General features: G+C 36.0%; 1 protein-coding gene across 2 annotated transcripts in view; it reads left to right on the top strand.

Moving 5' to 3' along the window:
- The first annotated feature begins 2309 nt into the window (after nucleotides 1-2309).
- The window catches only part of LOC136030892 (uncharacterized), an 81770-nt gene continuing 58493 nt past the window's right edge, over nucleotides 2310-25586 (top strand). Inside the window, exons 1-2 of one of the 2 annotated variants that reach the window (XM_065709985.1) lie at nucleotides 2310-2471; nucleotides 10197-10357. In XM_065709985.1, the coding sequence (XP_065566057.1) occupies nucleotides 2408-2471; nucleotides 10197-10357 (225 nt within the window). In that variant the 5' untranslated portion in view covers nucleotides 2310-2407. Of the gene's footprint in view, nucleotides 2472-3927; nucleotides 4095-10196; nucleotides 10358-25586 lie in introns of those variants that run through there. The other variant, XM_065709986.1, reaches the window with a different exon arrangement.

The following is a 25586-nucleotide window of genomic DNA, read 5'->3' as shown; positions in this document are numbered from 1 at the left end:
ATAAGAAAATTTCCTTATTTTGCGCTTTTTTTTCCTCCCCTATCGTTCTTCATCTGAATTTCCATCTAAAAAATACAAGGAAAATACGGAAAACCTAATCGGTGGATTAAAAAAGCTGAATTTTGGCTATCAAATGAAAACAAAATTGTTATCTTACGGTGAAAAATTGCAAAAAAAAAAAAATAACATACCAAAAATTTGTGCAAAAAACATAAATCCTTGATGGCATGCTAAAAGAAAATTTCAGGAACAAAGTTTCAGAATTTTTTAAGTTAAAAATAGATTTATTGAAAATTTCAAAGAAATCAAAGGAACAATTGAAGAAGGAAAATAAACTAAAACAAAAATTATTCCCAAGAGCCGAGTGGCTTAGGGAGACCAAGCCTGCAGAGAAGTAAATAACGACGAAGACCACACTGCCTTTTCATCACAAACACCAAAAACAAGAAGAACAATAGGGGATTTTTCAAGACAATGGGAAACAAATTAGAATGAATATTTCGGCCCTATGTCAAAGGGCCGTCCCTACAAATAAGAAAAAACAACTTACAACAGGATAAAATCTATAAAACTAAAATAAACGATTTTTCAAAACAGTACCAGCATCCTTACCTCAGCGAAGTTCAACCAGGACTCTTCTGGTTGAACCTGAAGTCCTGGTTGAACTTCGCTGAGGTAAGGATGCTGGGACTGTTTTGAAAAATTGTTTATTTTAGTTTTATATATTTCATCCTCTCGTAAGTTGTTTTTTCTTATTTGTATTGCTGAGCATGGCCCTTGGACATAGGGCCGAAATATTAATTCTAATTTGTTTCCCACTGTCTTAAAAAATCCCCTATTGTTCTTTTTGTTTTTGGTGTTTGTGACTGCAGAAAATCTCACATTTTACTCGGCATTTCTCTTATTCTCACAGATCTCATGAATTTCAGAGCCAAGGGATGATGGTACCATCAAACCTACTAAGAATCGCCTCCTTAAGCTCTAGCCTACTCCTCCTCGAATCTTGGAAATTTGTTGGTGAGCCCTAGAAAAAATGTATTTTGACATCCGCCAAAATGGAAAAGTGACAATTCCTCAATCTTGGACCTTTTTTTTTTAACCTTTTTACGTTCTCACCAATGTAAAATTCTTATTTTCCAGAATGCTTTTTCTTCTTTTCAGAGAACTGAAAAGGCCGCCACTGAATGCTTAAGTTCCTGTTAAACTGATGCTTAAAACTTGCATAAACTACCGTAGATGGCGTTATCTCTCTTCATGTGCAAAAGAATTGTGATAGGTGATTCTTTGGGAGACTATAATCTACTGTTTTGCTTCAAGTATCTTATTCGTGGAGCTAACTGGATGGGGTCTTAAAGCCCTGAATGTTCACTCAATGCCTTTAACCCCCCCCCCCCTTCCCATTTTACATTAAAAATTTTTGAGCGCCTCCTTTTATGCTCATATTACCAGAATTACTTTTTCATTACAAATTTATTAAATCCAAATTTTCGGTTTCTTACGATTAGAATATCGCGTACTATGGTGAAACCTAATGAAAACGGTTAAAAAAAATTCGCCTCTCTCAACCTATTAGTGATCACTTGTACAAGAAAACAGGACACATGATTTATGGTTCTATGTAATTGGGACCAAAAAAATCTGAATATAATGGTGACTTGAAGATTTTCCAATATTTAACTTGATAGTCCTTGTGAAGTTTAAATGGATGGAGGAATGCCAAATGTCAAAGTTTTCTTAATACTTCTTTACAGATAGCCTACGAATGATTTTTTTTTAGATTTTTTTAAGGGGAAGAAGAGGGCTCGACAACGCAAAAATAAACCAGGTATATCGAAAACATAATAAATTGCTTAAAAATTTCAAGATGTTGATAGAGGAGAGGATGGCAGTTACGGCCAAGAGACTCTCTCCCGCTCTAAATATACTTTTTTCTGAAAATTTTCTTGCTTGTTCTTACAAAAAACTAACGTGAGTACACGAAATATAAGAAAATTATTGTTAGTAAAGACTGTGGGAGCAGTGTAGATGTAAAAAATAAAATAGGCAAGGCTCAAGGTTTTTTTTTTACAGTTAAAGAAGTTTAGAGGAATAGGAAGATAAGTCTGCAAACCGAGATTAGAATATCATAAGCTACAGTGATGACAGTGGCCAAATATCGTTCCGAAGCGTGTGCGCTCCAAAAAGCGAATGAAAATTTGCTGGATGTTTCCAGACGTAACGGATTTGAGAGCGGGAGGAATATTGGCAAGTCCATATCAAAACTCAGTTCCTGAAAAAAAAAGTCTACATCCATTACTTTTTGAAATTTTGCTGTTTTATGAAAACCTAGTGCAATTATGAACCCTTTTGAGAGAAAACGTTTTAGAAATAAATAATTAAGCAATCAGGTGATGTGTTCTGATTTTGGATGACTAATATTTTTGGCTTAGAATTTATCACACAAGAATGTCCAAGGTGTTTCCCGGTAAAAGGTAGGTTTGAAAGCTAAAAAAAAAAAAATAATATCCTGATAAACTGTAAGCCTTCAGACTCGGGGCTGGACAGCAGGAAAATAATTTTAATAGGTCGGGGGACAACTGCCTCACCCCAAGACCCCAGTTCCCACCCTCATCTGAAAATTAATGTCTCCAAAAATCTTGTCAAAGCCAAAATAAACCTACATAATTCAAGCATCCACATAAACTAATCAGTTTTCTTTAGTGTACCTTTACCTTTTTATGGCACTTAGTATCTACCAACTGACATATGGCGATCGCAAATTCTGTTGGTCTGTCGGTCTGTCTGTCCGTCTTTTGGTCCCGACTTTGCTAGTTTAGGCACTTCTAGATAAGCTAGGACGATAAAATTTGGCAGGCGTATCAGGGACCAGACCAGATGAAATTAGAAATTGTCATTTCCCCGATTCGACCATCTGGGGGGGGGGATGAGGAGAATAAGCACAAGTTATAGATACGTGATTGGCATAGTTGGAATGGATCCGTTCTCTTTGGGGGAGCTAGGGGGTGTCAATTTGGAAAAAAATAGACAAATTGATGTATTTTTAACTTAAGAACGGGTGATCGGATCTTAATGAAATTTGATATTTAGAAGAAACTCATGTCTCAGAGCTCTTATTTCAAATCATGACCAGATTTGTTAGCATTCGGGGAATTAGAGGGGGAGACCAGAAATCTTGGAAAACGCTTAGAGTGGAGAAATCGGGATGAAACTTGGTGGGTAGAATAAGCAAATTTCGTGAAACAGACTGGATCTGCTCTCTTTGGGGGAGTTAGGGGTGGGTTTCAGTGCTTTGGCGAGTTTGGTGCTTCTGGACGTGCTAGGACGATGAAAATTGGTAGGCGTGCCAGGGAGCTGCACAAATTGACTTTCTAAAGTCGTTTTCCCCGAATCGACCGTCGGGGGGCCTGAAGGGAGAGGAAAAATTAGAAAAAATGAGATATTTTTAACCAATTCTTCTGAACCAGTTAGAAAATCTAATTTTCTTACATCTTCAATTACAATCGACATAATTGCTAAGCTATTTAATCTTTCCTGATTCATTGTTGATATCAAAAAGTATCTATTAGTTTTAGCCTGGAAAATGATCTCTCTCCAGTAGCAACGCATACTGAAACTGCTAAGAATATTTCATAATTTCGAAAAAAAATGTTGTTCATTTGATGGCGGCGCGGGGTCCTTTCAAACGCGGGGACCGATTGAGCCCAATCATTCCAATCGCCCTTCATCAGGCCCTGCTCATGAAGTCTTAAATTTTCTGGATTTCAAGCATTTATCATTCAAATTATCGAGAAAAAGCTTTTTTTCATTATTTGTTCCCCCTGAATAAAGCATTGCGTACATACATGCTGCTGTTTTCCCTCTTTTCAACAATATTTTATGTTTGAGCCTCATTAAAATCCAATATTTAAAGGTTTTGCCTAACATGGTAGTACATAATAGAAGTGCTTATCTCCTTAAACTAATCTAGGCGTTCAGCCAAGACAGCATGCTAATGAGAGAAGGTTTTCTCATTCAAAGACAAATCAGAGTCAGTGAAAGAGTTGATTAAACTTGTGATACTATGTCAAATCCGTGTTCTAGTGTAGTTCCACCTGGTAATAGAAATCTGTTCTTATCTTTTTTTATTTATTTACTATAGATTCTTTTTTCTATGTAATTATTCAAGTTAATTTTCCGATGCGTGGATGTTACCTTTTACTGACTATGATTTTATTTTTAAATCTTAGTGACATGACTGGTTTTTGCAATTAAGTATTATTGGGGGATATAACTTTTTTTTATCTTTTCTTTTGCTTATTTACAACAGGAATTTTTACTGACAAATACCAAATTTTAAATATAATCCTTGGAATGTTCACGCACAATTTAAGTGAAACAATTGTTTATCTCTGTTCACGAAAATTTGGGGTGATTTTATTTTATTGGCTAGACTAGAAAGACAACATTTGTGTCCAAGTTTTTAAACGTTATTGGACGCAAGCCAAGAAAACTACTTTAAGTTTTGTGTAAGCCGAACTCAAAAGCAGATTTAGCTGACGCCGAGATTCAGCTAACGTTGGGCTGAGGACGTATCCAGGGGGAGTTAGAGGACTTGAACCCTCCCCCCGAAATGTTTGCCTGACTCGTAAAAACGTAACAAAAATGAATAGAAAGAAATTTTGATGCGTTTCTAAAGTTTTTAGTAGCCCCCCTCCCCCCTCCAAAAAAATTCTGGATACAACCCTGCGTTGGGCCCATTTATAGTACATTTTAGCTAAATACCAAACTCAACTCCAATATTCAGTTTATTTGAACTTCTCTGGAATTCTGCCAAAGCCAGCCAATCAGAGAATAAGGAGGGCATTTTCCATCTGAACTAGTCAACAAGATATATCTTAGAGTCCAACTTTAGAGAATTTGCATATTGGCTATAAAAACCTACATCATGGGTTAGATACAGGAAATTCCCACGTAATAAATCTAATGGAATAATTTCAAAATATTTTTTTAATAAACGTAACAAGAAGCCATAATACTACTATTTTAAAGCAAGTGGAACTATTGTAAGAACTTCTGAACTTGCCCCTCTCACTTTCTAGCGGTTTTTACTACTAGCGGTTTTAGCGGTTTTAGCGGTTACTACTAACCAAATCCAATGTGGATTGGCCAAGAGTGACGACCTCCTCGGGTCACTTTTAAGTAGCTTGGAAGTAACTGTTTGTTGGCATTTTATCTCAGCATGGTTTATACCTCTAACTTTCCTTTATTACCGTTGCTATTATTACGTACCCAAAACCCCCGGAAAAGGGACTCTCGGTCAGTTAAATTAAGGGAGAAACGTATATTCTGCATAGTCTACCAGACTACCATCTGCATAGTCTACCAGCAACAAGCAGTTCCGTAATTTCGTAAAAAAGCCCCCCTCCCCTAGGGGGAGGGGGCTGGACAAAGTTGGAGCCAATTTTCCCAAACCAAGTGAAAATGACAGTGAAAACTGAAAATAAGCCAAATAGTACCATAAAGGCAAAAATATACTAAAGAAGACTAGCTTGCTTCTGTGGATGCTTGAATTGTGCAGACTTATCTTAGTTTTGACAAGATTTTCGAAGAAACCAAATTTCAGTTGGGGGCAAACTGGGGTCAGGGGGTGGGTCAAACTGGGATCTGGGAGGGGCAGTTGCCTCCCTACCCCATAACAAATTACGCCAATCGTAACTAACAAAGCATTCCCAGCACAGGATTAATTATTGCGGAAACAATAAAGAATCGGAAAAAGAAAGAGATAAAATATTAACAATGCGGACTTAAAAAAAGGAAAATGATATCGCAAAAACAGAAAAATTCAGTGATATGTTTTAGATGGCAACTTAATTACTTAGTTGGCAACTTAATTTATTCATTGGCTCTATGTTAATTGTAGAGGAGACTGATTCAACCCTCGAATCATGTTCGCAGCGGTAACTGCAACCTGGTAAAGAGCGAATCACAGCCCGTAGTAACCAAAAGTTAAAAAAAATGCGCTTAGAAAAAAACTACCTAATTAAAAAAATTGCCACCTGACTCTGATTTAGAAATGGTAACTATTATTTCGGTTCGTCTTAGAAGTAAAAGTTTATTGGGAAAAGAAATTTAATGGTGATTTCGAAAAAAAAGTTCAAGACCCCGCGGAAATGGCGTCAGATCAAATTAAAAGTCTGCCATTGGAATTAGCACGGTTGAAAACCTAGTATTGGGAAATTACAGCCCCTCTCCTTGAACAACAAGGAAAATCGCTTTTTTGCATGGGTAGCACTGATCTGTCTCCCCTTTTTTTTTCGTTTCGGGCTAGGGGGTGACCAGAACATCCTAGAGAGATGTATAATGGCTCATTTGAACGGCAATTAAATTTGCTAATGTCCTTTTTTAAGTGACTAAAAATATTGGAGGGCAACTAGCCCCCTCCCCCCAAAGTCATCGAATCACAATTTTGAGATAGCCGTTTTGTTCAACATAGTTCAAAGGTAAAATATCTTTGATTTTCATGACCTTCCAAAGTCCCGGGAGAAAGGGCTGCACACTGTATCGGTATGGAATGTATTTATATCATGTGTATCGGTTTTGGCGTATTGCTATTGGGCGTATTGCTATCGCCGGTATCTAGGCAGATTTTTAATTGCTCATATAAAGGATATATTTGGGCCAAATTTCTGAAATCAAATGAAAATCATAGTGAAACTGAAAAATGAGCCACATATTACCATAGAGGCAAAGATGTACTAAAGGAAACTGATCTGTTTCTCTGGATACTTGAATTATGCAGACTTATCTTAGTTTTGACAAGATATGTTGCATGAACTAAATTTCAGCTGGGGGGCCTAAATGATGTCTGGGGGGGCAAACGTGGGTCCTAAGGGGGTAATGCCCCCTGTACCGTAACAAATTGCCCCCCTTCCTATAAATTTCACCATCAGCAAGTTCCAAATGGCACTAAAAATGGCACTTTTGGTGCCAATTCTGAAGAGGAATAGCTGGGGCTAGTGGGCTACCAGAACTTCTTAGACTGACGTTTAATGGCTCATTTGAAAGCCATTGCTCATATCTACGTTATATTTATCAATTATACCATCTAAAGCGCTAAAAAGACACTGTTGATGTCAATTCTTATATAGAAAAGCTTGGAAGTATAAAATAATATCATCATTGTAATGATTATGGTCCAAAACTTTTAACTGGAGGTCTGCAAGAACACCTGCCGTATGTTCCTCCTCCAAGTATAATAAGCTACCATAATAAGCTACGCCGTCAAGGGACAAACACTAATATTTCAAAATAGATTATTAGAGGCGTGGTTCTGTTAGTACAGTGCTCGAATTCGAATTAGAGTGCCTTGTGTTCGATTCTTGCTTGTTTTTTCCTAATCATCGTTTTTTCCCTTCTGTACGATCATTTTCAGATAATATCACTGTTTTTCTAAATGTGATGCATTCATTTTTCAAAGCATGTCCCAGGGCATGGTTTGCAATAGTTCGTGGTTTGCAACGAATGACGTAATTTTATCAAAATCCTGTGGGGGTCAAATTTGGAGCCTATTTTCCCAGTCAAGTGAAAATGACAGAGAAAACTGAAAAACAAGGTGTATAGTAAAAAAGAAGGTAAAGATGTACTAAAGAAAAATGACATGTTTCAGTGGATGCTTGAATTATGCAGGTTTATCTTGGTCTTGACAGCATTTTTGGAGAAACTAAATTTCAGCTGGGAGGGGGGGGGGGTTAAAATTGGGTCTGGAGGAAAACTGATGTCTCGGAGGGGAAGTAGCCCCCTCTGCCCATAGCAAATTACGCTCCCTACCCCAGCCCCTGGCAACCTAGTGGTTGACGAAGTGTAGGCATGTGGTTCTGGAGCCACTCAAAGTTGTGCATTAAAAGAAGGATTACTTATTGTTATGCTTCCTTATTGAAAATATTTACTTGACAATTCCACCGTAATATTCTCTCCATACATAAAATTGTGCATTCAAAGAGGAAGAAAGACAAGTGAAAACAGTTCTGTGTGAGAATTCAGGTAATTCTTCCCAAAATTTTTGCAATGTTAACAAACTTAGTTTATAATACCATTTATCGTACCTACACAAGAAATTATCTTTTTTTGAAATTTCCATTCTTTTCTGAGTAATGAGTGGCTTTTTATTTAGAAACAGGTCAAATAAATCCCTAAGCCTAATGGCACATTTCTGTTGAGCTAGCAAAATTGTCCGCAAGTATGTCGATATACAAACCTGTCCACTCGGTTTTGTATATCGTGTCGAAGCTTTTGTATTGAACCTATTCGCTTGGAGCTACTTTCTTAAGTGCTACTACACTAAATTTTTTTCAAACAAAGAATTAAAGGTCTATTTCTTCTTTTTTTTTTTACAAAAAAAACACTGTTTTTATTTTTTTCTCCACTCTAAACTTACTTTTTCCTTCACTTCTTGTACGGCTTCTTAGTTCAGCTCCTTAATAAGGGCTGAGGTGTCTTATCTCCCCTAGATTGTGGGTGATTAGAAATTATATAAAAAATAAGTTTTCAACTGAAACTAAGGACCAACATTAAAACTTAAAACGAACGGAAATTATTCCTATCTAACATATATCAATAAAACTTACGCAAATAAATCAAGTGGTGATATTTCCCTATGTTTGTAGGATTACAGAAAACTAGCGCTTTACTGAAAACTCAAAAGCCAAGTAAAAAAAAACGAGAACATTGATACAGAAGTCAAAAGTAAATACGTAGCCTCACAACAACAATCTAATCTATAACGCCTTTCATAGACCTACAGGAGGCGTGATATCAGTAACTTTCAGTATACAATCAAAATTATTCTAAGAACTTAGGCATAGAAATAATAAGTTAAAAGTCATTACACGGTATATAAAATAATGGATTGATATATCAGGTAACATCTTCGAAATGAAGAACATATCAAACGAACTCTGGAAATCCAGTTATTTCTCGCTATAGAACGGAGAATTTTAAGTTGTGATACAAATTTTAAAGTGAGTCTGTAGTCCTAATACTGTTAAGATTCCTTCACTTCCAACTTATCTACAAAATGATCATTAAATGTCCTTTTAAGATCCAAACGACTCTCAATCATTGAACTGAACTCATTGTGCAGAAGTGATGGCAAATTAAACGAAAAATAAATTAAGCAACAATCTAAAAATGTTACTGTTAGAAATTTCCTTAAAAGGTTTACTTTTACCGTACCAAAATTCTTATATTTTTTTTTGTGTTTTCAGTAAAGCGCTAGTTTTCTGTAATCCTATGAACATAGGGAAATATCACCAGTTGATTTATTTGCATTAGTTTTATTCATATATGTTAGATAGGCTTTGAAGTAATGATTTTTATTTGTTTTAAGTTTCAACTTCGCTCTTTACTTCCCTCGGAAAAACTTTTTTTTTTTAGAGTCAGAGACGAAATGAGTTTTCACTGCTCCTTGAAGAACTGTATGTAAAAAAAAAGATGACACCAAGCTATTTCACAACGTAACTTGAAACGAACTGATTTCCTGTATATGAGGGGGGCTGCTCCTTCCTCCTTCCTTGCTCTTTACTCTAAAATTTGAATTTTGTCACAATTCTTTAAGAAAAACTGCTCAAACACAAGGACCGTTGAATTTTAATAAAATGTATTTTTAGAGAACTTTCAGACTTTACGTAAAGAGCGATGGCTGAGGAAGGGGCAGCCCCCTCATATATACGGAACAATTTCCTTTTGTTTTAAGTTTTATTCAAGTTTGTTTTAATGTTACTGCTGATTTTCAGTTGTAAAAACTTGTTTGTTTTGATTTAATAGAGTAAAAAGCGGGTTTCGTAGCTTAGAACGCTTACAAGTCGGGGTCTGACTTGTCAGTAGAAACAAAACTGAACAGACACTGACTGATGAAACAAAGATACTGATTGATGAAATACCCCTTAAACAGATATTCAGAATACATACAACCCGATGCATGGGTCTGAGCTCGTTTGTTAACAATTTAGGATTCGGGCTCAAATTTGGCCTTACAAACTGGAAACAAAATTCTAAATTGAAGTTGAAAACTAAAAAATTCTAGGAGTAAGAATGTGTATTAATCATCCATCGAAAATACAACCCTACGCATGGTCCCCTGGCCTAGTAGGCAGGTACTTCTGGTGTCCATAGTCACCGTGTTTAATATTTAATAATGTATAATTTTTGTTTATTTCTAGATACACCTTTAGAAGTACTAGCTGATGTCCTAAAGAAAGCAGAAGCTTTGATAACTGGAAATGATGAAGTAAAAATTTTATTAAAGAAGGCAATACAAATAGCGTCTGGTTTAGATGAATATCTTGAAAAAACAACGACACAACCCTCACCAGCTCTACAGGTAATCATTGAAACCCCAAACGAAAGGGGTTTGGGTCTGTCTGTATCCAAAAGAGTTTCATGGAAAAGAAATATGTGATAAGTTGCGCATGTGGAATGCGGTAGCTAAAAAAGGCGTTATGTGATATTTTAACACCCTCAAACTAAGTAAGTTCCATCGAATGATCCCTTTTGTCAAGACATATTTAATCTTCGCCTTTTTCCGAAATTAAATAAAAAAAAAGTTTTTTTTAACTGAGAGTAAGGAACGACATTAAAACTTGAACCGAACAGAAATTATTCCGTATATGAAAGGGGTTGTCCCCTCCTAAATGCCTCGCTATTTACGCTAAAGTTTTCTATTGTTTTAAAAAGTAGAGTTGGGGCAGAGAGTCAGTCTTTAGCGTAAAGAGCGAGGTGGTGAGGAGGGGACAGCCCCCTTCATATTTCGTAATTTCTGTTCTTTTGAAGTTTTAATGTCGCTCCTTACTTTTAGTTTAAAAAAAACCTATTTTTCCATCTAATTTTTGGAGGTTTTACAACTAATGCAGGTTCGAATTTTGCTCACCGTACATGAAAAATTGAAATGAAATTTGCATATTGATTTTTGCAGATATGAAGGTTTGTCCCCTCCTCAATACCTTGCTCTGTACGCTAAAGCTGTTATCACTTTCAAAAAAAGAAAAAGCACTTAAAAAGCTTCCTATTCTAATTAAACGATTGGCTATTGTCTCGGAATTCGGAAAAATTGTAATCCGGAAAAATTGGAAAAAATGAGGTATTTTTAACTCACGAACGGGTAATCTGATCTTTATGAAATTTGATATTTAGAATGATATCGTGTCTCAGAGCTCTTATTTTAAATCCTGACCAGATACGGTGACATTGGGGGGGGAGTTGGAGGGGAAACCGGGAATCTTGGAAAGCGCTTAGAGCGTAGAGATCGAAATGGAACTTGGTGGGAAGAATAAGCACATGTCCTAGATACGCTATTGACACAATAGGACCGGGTCCGCTCTCTTTGGGGGAGTGGGGGGATTTGCTAGTTTGAGCACTTCCAGATAAGCTAGGATGATGAAAGTTGGCTGGTGTATCAGGGACTAGACTAGATTAAATTAAAAATAGTCTTTTCCTCGATTCGACCATCTGGGGGAGGGGTAGCGAATAAGATAATTTAGAAGAATTTCATTTGCCGATAAAAATTTTTCATTTCAGTATTTTTTTTTTATTTCAGTATTTTCTACTCTTCTAAAACTTGACATATAATTCCAATTACAAATCAGAATTTGTGTAAAGGTGTATTTCTTACCGTAGGATTTTCTGCATTGGAATTTTCTAAGCTCCACATGCACATAGTTGACGGAGAGGATTGCACACACACCTCTTGTTCTTGTCTGGCTTTTGCCACCTGTTTACGCGCTTCATCCCTGGACGTTCGATTTGATAGTACGACTGTGTAAAGTTCAAACATATTCTCTGCAACGCGTATGTAGGTGGTGGGTTTTGATTTTAGACAGGGAGTGCATTCAGCTTTGCGCACTTGTACAGTAGAGACACCACGCGATCAGCCTAACCTAGTCAGACCAGGGAAAGCCAATGCTGCGTTTCCGTTCAGTGTTTTACGGACACGATGGAACTTAATCAACCAACAGATTTCGAGAAAAAATGTTTGGTACTTACGTATTATCTTGACCACACTGATGTTCTTGATCTGTTGGAAAACTGGTTTCTATGTGTGCAGGAAATCGGACTAGGAGATAATTAGCTGAGTCCGAGTGAGATAAACTACAATGCATGTATATTTTAATTAAATATTTAATATATAGATTTGGTTAGGTGAGGTATTTAATATAATGTGTTCTGGGCGGCCGGCTTACCATAATTCTCTGTTGTAGTTTTCATAATTTTGTTGCTAAAGTGTTTTATTTTCTTTGGCATATTTCATTATTATTAATCTAACTTCACTTCTTGATTGTGGTCGCTATAATGCGTAAGTACCAAATGTCTTTTTGCACACAGCACAGGGAAGTTGGAATTTTAATTGACTGATTCGTTTAGCGTTCATCCGTAAAACGCCAAATGGCAGCACGGAATAAGTCACTGAGTGGATTCTTCCTATTTTTACGATGCTATTTTGTTTACCTTTAGCTCGAATAGTGACAAATGCGACATATGCATAGCTGCCTGAGCCAATAATACAGACATAAGTACTTACATATTGTAGCGACCACACTCAAGAAGTGAAGTTAGATTATAATGAAATATACCAAAATCTGATCGAAAATACAATACTTTAGAAACAAAATTATGGAAACTACAAGAGACAATTATGGAAAGCAGGCCGCCCATAGCACATTATATTAAATATCTAACACAACCAACTCTGCATATTAAATATTTGATTAAAAAATACCTTCATAGTAGTTTATATAACTTAGGCTAAGATGATTAACTCCGACTGCACAAAGAGAAACCGGTTTTATAAAAGATCAGGAACATCAGTGGGGTTGAAATAATACGTAAGTACTCAGGCATAATTACAAAAAGAGGATATAGACAACAATGTATCCACCCAGGTTAAAAGACTGCATTATAATATAATGCCAGCATATTATGCTGGTTCCTTAACCTGAGGTAATACAATAACCGAGTAGTGACATCAATTTTTACTTGACAGAAAATTAACTAGCTTTCCTTTGCTTTCCTTTTTCCTTTTTTTTGCTTTCTTTTTTTCCTTTTTAGCTTTCCTTTTTAGCTTTACATGGTTTCATAGGCAGGCTGAATATTTTTCCCGCTGTGATTATTTTTATGGAACCTGAAAAAGATACGAGGGTACTTGTCGGCTATTAGCAACAGATTTAAGAATTACGTTTAGATTACATCCCAGAAAACCGGTTTCATAGCTACAAAAACTAGTAATGAATAATACAATGCATTGGGCTTGGACAAAATGCATTGGACTTGTATGATTTGGGCTGTATATTTGCACATTAGGGGTGGGGGCAGGGGTTAGGTTATGTTACGTTAGGTTGGGCTAGGTTTCATAATTTTAGAAAATAATTAATAACGTTGCTGATGGTATCTTAGGTAAGAAAGTTAGGACTGCAGCGAGGAATATTAGTGAAAAAGTTTTATGTTTAATAGAGAGGAGGAAAGGCTTGTACAAGAATGGTATGAGTGATACATCATATGACAACAAAAGAAATGTAAAGAACATGGAGAAAGAATTAAAATATGGACTAAGGAGGTGTGAAGTGGAGGCCATGGATAAATTTGCCGAGGATCTGGAGGATGCAGCTAAACAGCATAATAGTAAATATTGTACTGGCATGTTAATAAATTGAGAAGCAGTAGTCAATTCGGACTTGTTCTGGTTAAAGATAGGAACGGGCCACAATTAGTAATAAAGAAAGAGTTAATGAGAGATGGGCAGAACATTTTGAGAATCTGCTAAACCGAGATAGAGTTGCAGGAAAAGATACAGAGGAAAATGAAAAAAACTTGTGATACCTTGGATGTGAAGGAAGATTTGTTTTGCGAGGAAGAATTAGCGACAGTACTAAAGGATTAAAAAATAATAAGGCTCCAGGTGCTGATAGTGTGGTAAATGAGTTTCTTAAATATGGTGGCTCTGAGCTTAGAAATAAGTTACTGAAGATTATGGATATGATTTTGAAAAAGGGGAAGTACCTAACAATTTTAGGAAAACCTTAATTAAGTATTTGTATAAGAAAGGGGATAAGAGTGAGTGTGGTAATCATCGAGGCATTAGTCTGGTCTCTGTAGGCAGCAAACTACTTAGTAATATGATAGTTTTTAGACTGAGAGATGTCGTAGTCAAATTTTTAAGAGAAGAATCTTCTCTAATGGCAGACCACAGAATCAAATGGGGAGGAAAATTCTCCCAAACATAGATTATGCTGATGATTTGATCATCCTAGAGGAAAGTTTGAGTAAAATAAATGAACTTTTGGAGGTTTTGCGAGTTCAGGATGCTAGAAGTGGTTTGAAAATTGATGTTAAGAAGACTAAGTCACTAAGGCCAGGAATAAATGAAGATGAAAAGGTAACGTTGGCTAACGAAGAGATTGATCAGGTGGGCAGATTGACCTACCTTGTAGTATCCGGGCTACAGCGGTAGCTAGCAACCGAGTAAGAGACGATCACGTCCCATAGTAAAAAACAAAATAACCTAATACTACTAAAACTAGAGTCAGATCAAAAAAGGAGCACATTAGTAGAACCGCCTTGTCCAGTACCCCTATATAAGCGACTAACAGTCCCTTGGCTTTAGTAATAAGGAAAATATATTGGTTTGAAAATCAAGAAAAGTGGCTGTAACCACGATATTCTGTATCGAGGGTATCTTTTTTTTCGTTTTTTTCTCCACTCAGATAGCTGGACACTCGAAAAGCAGTCTAATTGCTCATGTGAAAGAAACTTGCTACATCTATGGCGTCTGGCGTCTATATATTTATGGCGTCTGAGCAATAATTGTAATTTTTTAATCAAAACTAGAAAAACGCCTGAAAGCTTTAAAACTAATTTTATTTTTTGTTAGGTTCTAACTACCCGACGTGTCATTTAATGTGTATTTCCTTAAAAAATTCAATTTTTTTATCTTAGTTTTCTGTTATAATAAGAGACGATCATTAGAAGAAAAAACTATTGCATATATTGGACTTATTTAACTGCCTGATTCTTTAAGGTTCGTCTCCTACTATTCCAAAGAAAGGCTCTTTCCTGTTTTTAATCATGGTTCCAGGTTGCAGTAAAATAAAGAACGATAGTAGACCTTATTATCCACATCAAGCTTGAAAGTAAAAAGTAATGATGAAGACAAATCCGAGACGATTTTTGAGTAAAAAACAAACTCTACGCTATATTTGAGAATTATATCAAGGATCGGTTACACTAAGTATTTCTAAGGATGTCAGGATTGCAGCCACACTTGTTATCTGGATTGCAGCGGTAGCTAGCAACCTAGTAATCTGGGTTGCAGCCGTAGCTAGCAACCTAGTAATCGGGGTTGCAGTGGTAGCAAGCAGCCTAGTAAGAGACGATCACGTCGAATATTAGGAAATATAATAGCCCACAACTTCTAAAAATAGTTTCACATCAAAACAAGTAGTACACTATTAGAACCACCTTCTCCGAAATATGGGTTGGAGCGGTAGCTAGCAACCTAGTAAGAGACAATCATGTCCATTACTAAGAAATATAATGACCCGTAGCTCCTTAAAATAGTGCCAGATCAAAACAAGAAGCAGACCACTAGGGCCGCCTTGTCCGAAACCCCTATATGGGAAACTTACCGTTCCTTGGCTTGAACAGCAAGAGAAATATTTGGGCTTGAAAAGCAAGAAAAGTGGCTGCAACCACGATATTTTGCATATACGGCATCTTTTTTCTTTCTTTTTTCTTTTCCTCATATAGCGGGGCAATGGAACAACGTAGAGAGCTGTTTATGGCTTTTTTTAAAGAAAATTAATGGGGTTAAGAATCTTTTTGTAGTTAAAATAAAATTAAAAAAATTATAATAAAGAGCAAACTCTTGCTTATGCTAACTGGAATATCAAACTAAATCATCATATGCTTGATGATGCAACACATATGGATAGATGTATACAGGATCGGCACAGTTCAAAATAAATGGTGTCGTGGACATTGGTGGCATGATTGTAGATATATTTAAACTATAGTAAAGAACAAACCACGACATATAGTAACTAAAAGTTAGCATAATGCAAAAAATGTTTGGAAAATTGTCTGTTCTTGGGTATGATGTCATGTTTTTAAATAATCTGGGTTCCAGTGGTAGCTAGCATTATAGTAAAGACCGACATCTAGCCCATGTTAACTGAAACATAAATAGGGATTATGTAATTTTTATCGGTATCATGTCTGTCGGGATGGCTGTAACCTATTAAAGAACAAACTATGGCACATATTAGACTAAGTTAGCAGCCTGACTCTCTGAACTTCGTCTCTTACTATCCCAAATAGGAATTAGCCATAAGCTTTTTCCTGTTTGTGGTTTTTATATTAATTAGGGTTGCAGCGGTATTATCAGTCCAGAAGCTGGGTGTCATGTAGTAGTTATTAATAGAAGTTTTGCTTAGACTTTTAATTGTCTAGTTTGTTAAAATATGGCTGCGACAGACAACGCACTATCCACTGCGCTATACAAGCCTATAAAAACCCGACTCTAAAACAGTTTATGTTATACTTCAATCTGGGTTGCAGCGGTAGCTAGCAACCTAGTAATCTGGGATGCAGTGGTAGCTAGCAGCCTAGGAAGAGAGGATCACGTCCAATATTGGGAAATATAATAGCCCATAACTCCTAAAAATAGTTTCAGATCAAAACAAGAAGTATACTATTAGAACCATCTTCTCCAAAATCTGGAGAACCTAGTATGAGACGATCGCGCCCCATCCTAAGAAATACAAAAACCCATAAATCCTAAAACTAGAGTCTGCTCAAAAGAGAAGTACACTTCTAAAACCACCTTGTCCAATACCCATATATAGGAAAATAACTGTCCCTCGGCTTGTTACATGAAAAGATGATTATTAAAATAACAAACCATTGCATACATTGGACATAGTTAGCTGTCTGATTTTTTGAGGTTCATCTCTTACTATTTCAAAGAAGAAAAAGTCGTAGGCGTTTTCCTGTTTGTAATCAGGTTTATATCTAGGCAAGGTCTGAATGGTACATTTGTGGTCAAAGTTATGCGAAAATGTGGAAAAATTAGAAACCTTCATGAATGAAGAAGTTTACTTTTGTAATGGTTGCACTATAATAAAGAACGAATGCTAGCTCATCGTAGCTGAAATATTAATTAATAGTAAAAGTCTTAGCCTTAGTGGCAGTACTAACATCTGTGAACTTTTCTAGGGCATGGTGCAGTATTTGACTACCTTAACTGCCTAATTCTCTGAAATTCGTTTCTTTCTATTCATGCGGGTTGCAGCGTTAACTGGCAACCTAATAATAGATAATCACGCGCCGTAGTGGAAAATGACATAGCCCATAACTCGTAAAACTAGAATCAGATCAAAAAATAAAGTACGCTATTAGAGCCGCCTTGTCTGAAACCCCTATCTAGGAAACTTATAGTCTCTTGGCTTGAACAACAAGGGAAATATATTGGCTTGAAAGTCAAGAAAAGTGGCTGCAACCACGATACTCTGCATCGACGGCATCTTTTTTTCTTTTCCACAGATCTGGGTTGCAGTGGTAGCTAGCAACCTAATAAGAGACGATCACGTCCAAAGCTTAGAAATGTAATAGCAAATAACTTCTAAAAACAGAGTTTCCACTAAAAAGTGCATTTTCCCAAAACATTGTAGTAGCTGTTTATATTAGACATTATTACGGTCGATATATTACGTTACTGTCGATATGTATATTATACACTATTTTAGTCGATATAGTTCAGTATAAGTAGGGATAATTTAAGATTCAAACTAGTAATTTTTTTGCTTTAGAATAAGAAGCTGGACAGCTGTGAGGTTCGAATCCATGCCCCCTAATAGACTAGTGCCTAACACCAGTGCCCTAGACCGCTCTGCCACACACCCTCGCGTGACTCAGTGAATATTACATATAGTGACAAAAACAATTACCCAGTATCATATTTATAGCATTAGCAAATTAGATTTTTATATAATAAAGAACGAACCTTAGTTAATAGTAACTGAAATATTCATTAATAGTTCTAGCCTCAGCTTTACCGGCAGTATTATCATCGGTAAACTTTTCTAGGGAATGCTGTAATATTTGAATTACTTAGCTGCTTAATTCTCTGAACTTTGTCTCTTATCAGGGTTGCAGCAGTAGCTAGCAACCTAGTAAGAGACGATCAAAATCAATACTAAAAAATGTCAAAGGTTATAATTCGTGAAAATAGCCTTAGATCAAAACAAGAAGCACGCCATTAGCACTGCTTTGTCTGAAACCCCTAAATAGAAAACTTGCCGTCTCTTGCCTTGAATTTATTTATTTAAGAATTAACGACGCTTCTTGACTACTAAGGTCCCTGCGTCGGCCCTGCAGTGCATTCCTGCAGCGTGATTCGATCTCTGGGTCCCGTATTACCAAGCTAAGGTCAAATCCACTGCGCCACCACAGAACCTCTTGCCTTGAATAATAAGGAAAATGCATTGGTTTGAAAATCAAGAAAAGTGGCTGCAACCACGATATTCTGCATTGATAGCATATTTGTTTTTCCCCCCTGCAGATAGCTGGGCACTGGAGCATCGTAGTGAGCTGTTTAATGGCTCATTTTAAGGGAAACTGAAGCATTTAAAAAAAATACTAAGCAAGTTATCCCGCAGATAACTGGGCACTGGAGCTGGCTCATTTTAAGGAAAACTGAAGTATTTCAAAAAATGTTGTAACAAAAAAAATTAATGTTTAAATTGTAATCAATTTGTTACGAAAAGCTGCATTTTTGTTCAACACTGTAGTAGCAAATGGCAGTAACATGATCTTGCTTAGGAAGATCCAATAGTGTTTTTAACATTATAAAAAGCATGCATGCAGATATAGTTATGTAAAATTCAGTAATTCTTTTAGGGTCTTAACAACAGTTAATTTGTGAATTGAAACTATAGTGATTCTTGAAAATTTTAAAAAAGATAATTTTGACAAGGGATTACAACAATTCAAAAACCTTCAAAAAGAAAACCAAAAGTTTCAAGCTTAGTACATATTGTTGTTAGAAATCGTACTAGCTTATATAATCAAATATCTTTGAAAAGACATTAAATTGCGTAAAGATAAAAAAAAACTGGTAATTGCAAAAATATTTTTATGTGTTTTAACAAGGGATTACAGTTCAAAAACTTTAAAAAGAAAACCTTTTTGAACGCAAGCATTTATATAATGTCTGCAGGAAGGCCCCAAAAAATAAAATTTACAATTATTACAAATGATGATTCTCTATTTTGACAATGGATTACAACAATTCAGAAACCTTAAAGAGTGAACCTTCTTGAACGCAAGCAGTTATATAATGTTAGTAGGAAGACCCCCCCCCAAAAAAAAATTGCAATTATTACAAATGATGATTCTCTATTTTGACAAGGGATTACAACGATTCAAAATCCTTAAAAAAGAAAACGAAAAAATTTTTAAGCTTAGCACGTATCGTTGTTGAAATCGGACTAGCTTCAATAATCAAATATCTTTGAACAGACTTGTATGAAAAGATATAAAATTGCGTAAATTATTAGTAAATACGGTGGGTGCAGTGAAGATGTTAAAGGTAGAAAAACCAATGCTCAGGATATTTTTCTACTGTTAAAAAAAGTTTGGAAGAATAGAAAGATGAGTCTGCATCTGCAAACCATGATTAGAATATTGGAGGCTACAGTAATGACAGTGGTCAAATATGGCTCCGAAGCATGGGCGAAAAGTGCTAATTGCCTACGGATTGTTCTGGGTACCAGGCTGCCCGACCGTATTTCAAACAGTAGGCAGTACGAAAAATTTGGCTCAATCCCTCTTTCTAGGGCTATAATGAAAGGAAGGTTATGATTGCTAGGGCACGTTGTGCGGATGAAGGATAATAGATTGCCAAAGATTGTCCTTTTCGGCCAACCGTCTAGTCTTAAATGGAAAGCAGTTCGTCCTCGTCTGGGGTGGCAGAACGTCATACAGAAAGATTTAAAGGAAATGGGAACTTCCTTGAAGGGTGTGAAGAGGTAGGTTTTGAATAGATTGGGATTGAGGAGGTCCGTTCGTAGCTGTGTTGGCCTCAGGTGGCATGGTGCTGCGGTGAGTTGTTAGTAGTAGTAGTATTATTTTATCATCATGTTTTGTTATTTTTCATTAGGATTAACCTAAGTTCACTTTTTAGGTATTTTTCCAATAACCGACAAGTACCGACAGGATTATAGATAAAAAAAAAAGAACGAGAAGATTAGGAATAAAATAGAATGGGACGAAAAAGAGATAACAAAGATAAAGAAAGCCATAGGGTCTTGGTGTTCCACTATATAAGAAACAATAAAGTTATGCAATAGAACGCGTTGTTGTAGCTAAGACCTGGTGGATAGGTTCTACCCCAGCTTTCGTGTACAAATGCGATTCTAACTTTGACACAATTATAGCATTTCAAGAAAAATAATGGCAGTGGCGTAGCTTGGGGGGACAAGGGGAGACGGCTGCCCCGGGGTGCTTTTCTGATGGGGCGCCGAACAAAGTTTTTTTTTATTTGTTAATATCATGCTCTACATATTTTGTGGTAGTGATGGTGAGGAAGAAGAGCGGCAAAAACTAACAGTGTCCTTGAGCGCTGAAAACCCTAGTTACGTCTACGCACAGTAGTATTTTTCTCGTAGCAACAGTTATACCCTGACAAAAGTTAAAATTAGGTACTGCCTCAACCAGTTTAGAGAAAACAAATATACATAATCCACGAATACCATACCATTCACCTCATTACAAATTCACTTGGCATAATAGGAAAATAGCATACTTGATATGTAATCGGGGTCCTAAATCTCGTAATACTCGTTCTTAATTATTGACTCTCCTATGCCAGTTGAAAATTTGTGGTGGTAGCTTCCCTTTTGATATGTGCGTGGAGACTTCGAAACCTGCTGCAAAAAAAAAAAAAAAAAAAAAAGAAAAAGAAGAAGAAGAAACGAACCAATACTCTGCTGGTACTGCCGCATTCGAAGATGCGTGGCATCAGACTACGCAGCCACAGAAGCGGAAGGATGACGAATGTAGGACCGTGTTCAGGATTTTTGTTCGGGGGAAAGGGCCTATTTTTGTTAAGGGGGGGCTTTAAAAAACGCAACGAAAAATTGTGTATATGTATTTTTGTTGCTTTTACGCAATTCGGGTAAACATTTCGTGGTGGGGGAGGTTCAAACCGGGTAGCCTCCTAGACATGGCCCTCGACTAAAGAACCATTCGTTGGGCGAAAATGGGCTGAAGGTGCTAGTTTTGAAATGAAAAAAATGCTTTAGCAAATACTCTATTTTGGAGAATTCATTGCACAGCCAACTCGACACAGCGCCCAAATGGCGCAATTATGCTTCATCTGGCAACACTGATCGAGAGTATGAAAAACTAAGAGAAGAACATGCTTACGGAGGTGGTGCCTGTTGTCAATGCAATTGTGGTGATTCATAAAGCGTTATATGGCATTTCTTGTTCAGAATGTTTATATTCCGTCTCGTCAAACTAAGCGTGGTCTGTCGATTAATTTAATTTGTTTTCTCCTATCTTCTTCGGTCCCTAAAATGTTTATGGAAATTTCTCTTTTTTTCAAAATATGTTGTTGTTTCTTCTTGCTTAGAGAAACAGATAGAAATTGGAGCTTTCAATGTCAAAATCGTTTTCGACATATCTTGGATATCTTACAAAATCTTCCTTGTGCGAACAAATATTAGTAAAAGTCGAAAATCCAAGAACACGTTTTTAGTTTTATCACTACACTATCCAACGAAATTTATGTTGTGTAGACTTAACATACTGCTTTTCGGATTCCCGCTCCCATATTAAACGATGTTGCTTGGGAATTTCCAAGGATCATTTTCGTAATACCTGATTGATTATTATATTCAACTACCATTTTGGGTATTTCTGATGTTAATAGGATATCGCGTATAGGCATAAATTATCCGTCGATAAGCCTCCTATTTATAAAAATAATTTTCTGTACTGAGGGGAGATCTCAACCTCAAGAGTATTGGTTTCTGCAAGGAGATGTAAGGCCAGATGCTTAACCTTAATTCTCTCCTGTAAGGTTAGACCTTTCTTTGTAATATCGATTACGAAGAAAGGCATTTTGTATTATTTAACAATATAATATGATACTTTCTGGCAAAACTACTTTCCAAACCTTAACCCCCTCCCTCCGTGGATTTTTATTTCTGTGATTTTGACGGTAAATATGTCGAGTGAAAACTACCAAGCGACATTTTCATGTGAAATCCGATTGATTTATATGGTTGAAAAAAAAAAAACTTTGAGGCATTCCTATATATATAAAAAAAAGAAAATAGGTAGATATTTTACGATTGATATGTTTTTCCGATACATATCTAAAATAGAATCCGAATTGGATATTTTGCTAATGCATCAACAATAGGCCTTTATTCATTTGAAACAGCGTTTTGGAGGAGAAACGAAATTTTCAACTCGGATTCAAAACGGGAACGAAGAAAATATCTGCCCATACTGAGGTATTTTTTGTCGTTGAATGTCTCCTCTTAGAACCATGCTTAATGTCTTGTTCGCCTATTAAATAAAAATACATGTTTTTTCAACTGAAAGTAAGGAGCAACATTAAAGCTTTAAACGAATATAAATTATTACTTATATAAGGGGGTTTACCCCTTCGTCAATACCTCACTATTTATAAAGTTCGAACTGCGTTCCAATTCTTAAAGAGTGACTTCTGGATCACAAAGGTCGTTTAATTAGAATAAATCACTCTTGAAAGTACTGAAAAAACTTTAGCTCTTTTGAAAGTACTAAAAAAAAAACTTATAGCGTAAAGAGCGAGATTTTGACGAGAGGAGGAAAGCTCTCATATACGTAATAATCTCTGTTCGTTTTGAGTTTTAATGTTCTCCTTACTTTCAGTTGAAAAAACTTGTTTTTCTATTTAATTTCTGATCGTTTTTTAAATAATGCTGGGAAATCCGACGCCCCTTCATGAAAAATTCTCTTCCCATGAAAAATTCCTCCATGGAAAGGTCCTCCACGTAATCCCCTACCCCAAACCACCCAACCAGAAAAAATCCCCCCTGAATAATTTCTGTATACTTCCCGATAGCCAATACTATTTGTAAACAATGGGCAAAGTTCATAACTTGCAGCCCTTCCCCCGGGGACAGTGGGGGATTAAATAGTCCTCAAAGGCATAGCTATTAAATTTTTCGACTATGCTGAACAAATAGCTATTTCAGAATTCTGATGCGGTGACCTTGGGAAAAAATGAGCAAGGGAGGGGGCCGATTTGCCCTGCAATTTTTCGGTTACTTAAAAAGGGCACTAGAATTTATAATTTCCAGTAGAATGAGCCTTCTCGTGACATTCTAGGACCACTGGGTCGATGCGATCACCCCTAGAAAAAAAAGAAAAAAAACAACAAATAAACACGCATCCCTGATCTTTCTTCTGGTAAAAAATACAAAGTTCCACATTTTTGCAGATAGGACCTTGAAACCTCTACAGTATAGTTCTCTGATAGAATCTAATAAAGTTCTCTGATAGAGTTCTATGACCCTTGGGGGGTGTTTTCTCCTTTTTGAAAATAAGTCACATCTTCTCAGGTTCATAACTTTGGATGGATAAGACTAAACTTGATGAACTCCATAGAGTTCGTTACCACGAACTGTTTGATTAGGCTTTTCAGACTGGTTTACACAGGGTCTGTAAGAACGTAAACTTGATTCTAATTGGTGTATTATTTATAAATGAATCAATCATAGACCGTTCTACATGTAGCTTATGTTATGGAATAGTTGTAGGAAGGAGCTTGGTAGGCCAACGGGGATGAAAACCGCTGAAGATCTTACATTAAACATATTCTAGCTAAATGCTACCATGTGTATTAATTCTTTTTAGTTGCTTCTTCATCACCCTCATCATTAGTTACGCGCATTCTATAATTATTCATATGACCAAAAAATAACTGTTATGTTTCAAACTTCAAAAATGAATGTTTCTCTTAAGTAAAATGAATTTTTTTTCTCATTTTTCATGTAATTTGCATAATTTTATAGTAAATATTTGATTTCAATGATAGCGAGAAATCCAAAATCCATTCTAATCCTGATAGTGGCTCCGAGGTCGTCTACGGATAATTGGCTTTCGTTTCTACGATAATCCAGCCTTCCATGTAAGACCATGTCTACGTCTTCCTTTTTCTAGTAAAATATCTGTCTGATTTTAAATAACTAAGACCCTATTCGACAAATTCTTATTTTGGGTGGTACTTGGAGGAAAAAGCAATGACATTGGAATACAAAAAAAATAAATAAAAAAAAGAAGAAAAAAAAAATGCTCAAACGAAATTTACCTAAACTCAAGTTTATTATCTCGTTTTTGAAACATTGCTCTCTTTGAAGAAGTTTCGTTAAATGCAAACAACGACTTATGTATAGTTTTCCATTTTTTTTATGTTAACAATTTAATAAACTTTATCATTATTTACTTCATCTTAGATGTCACTGTCTATTTCAATGAGCCGTTGGAGTTTATGCCAAGTACTGTTAGTAAGGGGGGGGGTCTTTGGAATAGCATAGTACTTAAGTTAGATGTTATTAACTTGAAACAGTGTGTTAAAAAGGAGTAGATGTCATTAACTTCAACTAGTGTATTAAAAAGGAAATATCTAAACTCTCATGAGTCTAAATCATTTCCTTTATCCGAGGAATAAATCAAAGAAAAATCTGAGGGAAAACGGTTAATTTAAAAGAAAAATAATACAGATTTTCTTTTTGGAACATTAAATTTGGCCTGGACCCATTAATTTTAGCTTCATAGAGTTAGAAAAAAAATAAAAGCTAAAAGCAGGTTAGCTAAAAAAAAAAATCTTGCAAACCTCTATAGAAATGAATAAATACTAGGAATGATCACATGATGGCCGCATTATTGGTAGTGAGGGGGGGGGATTAACCGGTTTGGTCCCTCCTCCTAATTTTTGCCTGATTCGTACAAAAGTAACAAAGGTGACGCGTAAGTCTTTATAATCACTACTCCTTTTTTGCCCCCCCCCCCTACCAAAAATCCTGAATACGGCCCTGAATTGCAGGTACATTTAATGTCATAAAAAAGTCTAGAATTGAGAATTAGATTGTGCTAAGCTATTGAACTAGCTCTTTAGGTTCAGGAGTAGATGGAAATTTTATAACATCTTTCCATTCTGTGCAATTTTCTCCTTGGAAATTTTTTGACGATTCTTGATGTTCTTTTGGTAAATTGGTCAGTATTTATTTTTTAATTTTATTTAAATCCCGAACTGGGAAAAGGGAATCTGTCAATAATCCAAATTTTGTAAGGTTACCAGACCTCTGCCCTCTTTCCTTTTTCTAGTTGCTATTCATTGTATAAAGTTTGTTGTATAAATTTTGCTAATTATATTTGGATAGTATATTTCCTACTAACTTTCTTAAAAACTTATGTTTCCTACAATATTAAAGTTAGAATCAATGAATCCTTCCAGTAGTCTTGCTCTTCTCTGTTATTTATACCATTTTCCTTGTTTACCGCCT

Source organism: Artemia franciscana, chromosome 9, assembly GCF_032884065.1.
Source record: "Artemia franciscana chromosome 9, ASM3288406v1, whole genome shotgun sequence".
Taxonomy (NCBI): Eukaryota; Metazoa; Arthropoda; class Branchiopoda; order Anostraca; family Artemiidae; genus Artemia; species Artemia franciscana.
This window is presented reverse-complemented; position numbering and strand designations above follow the sequence as displayed.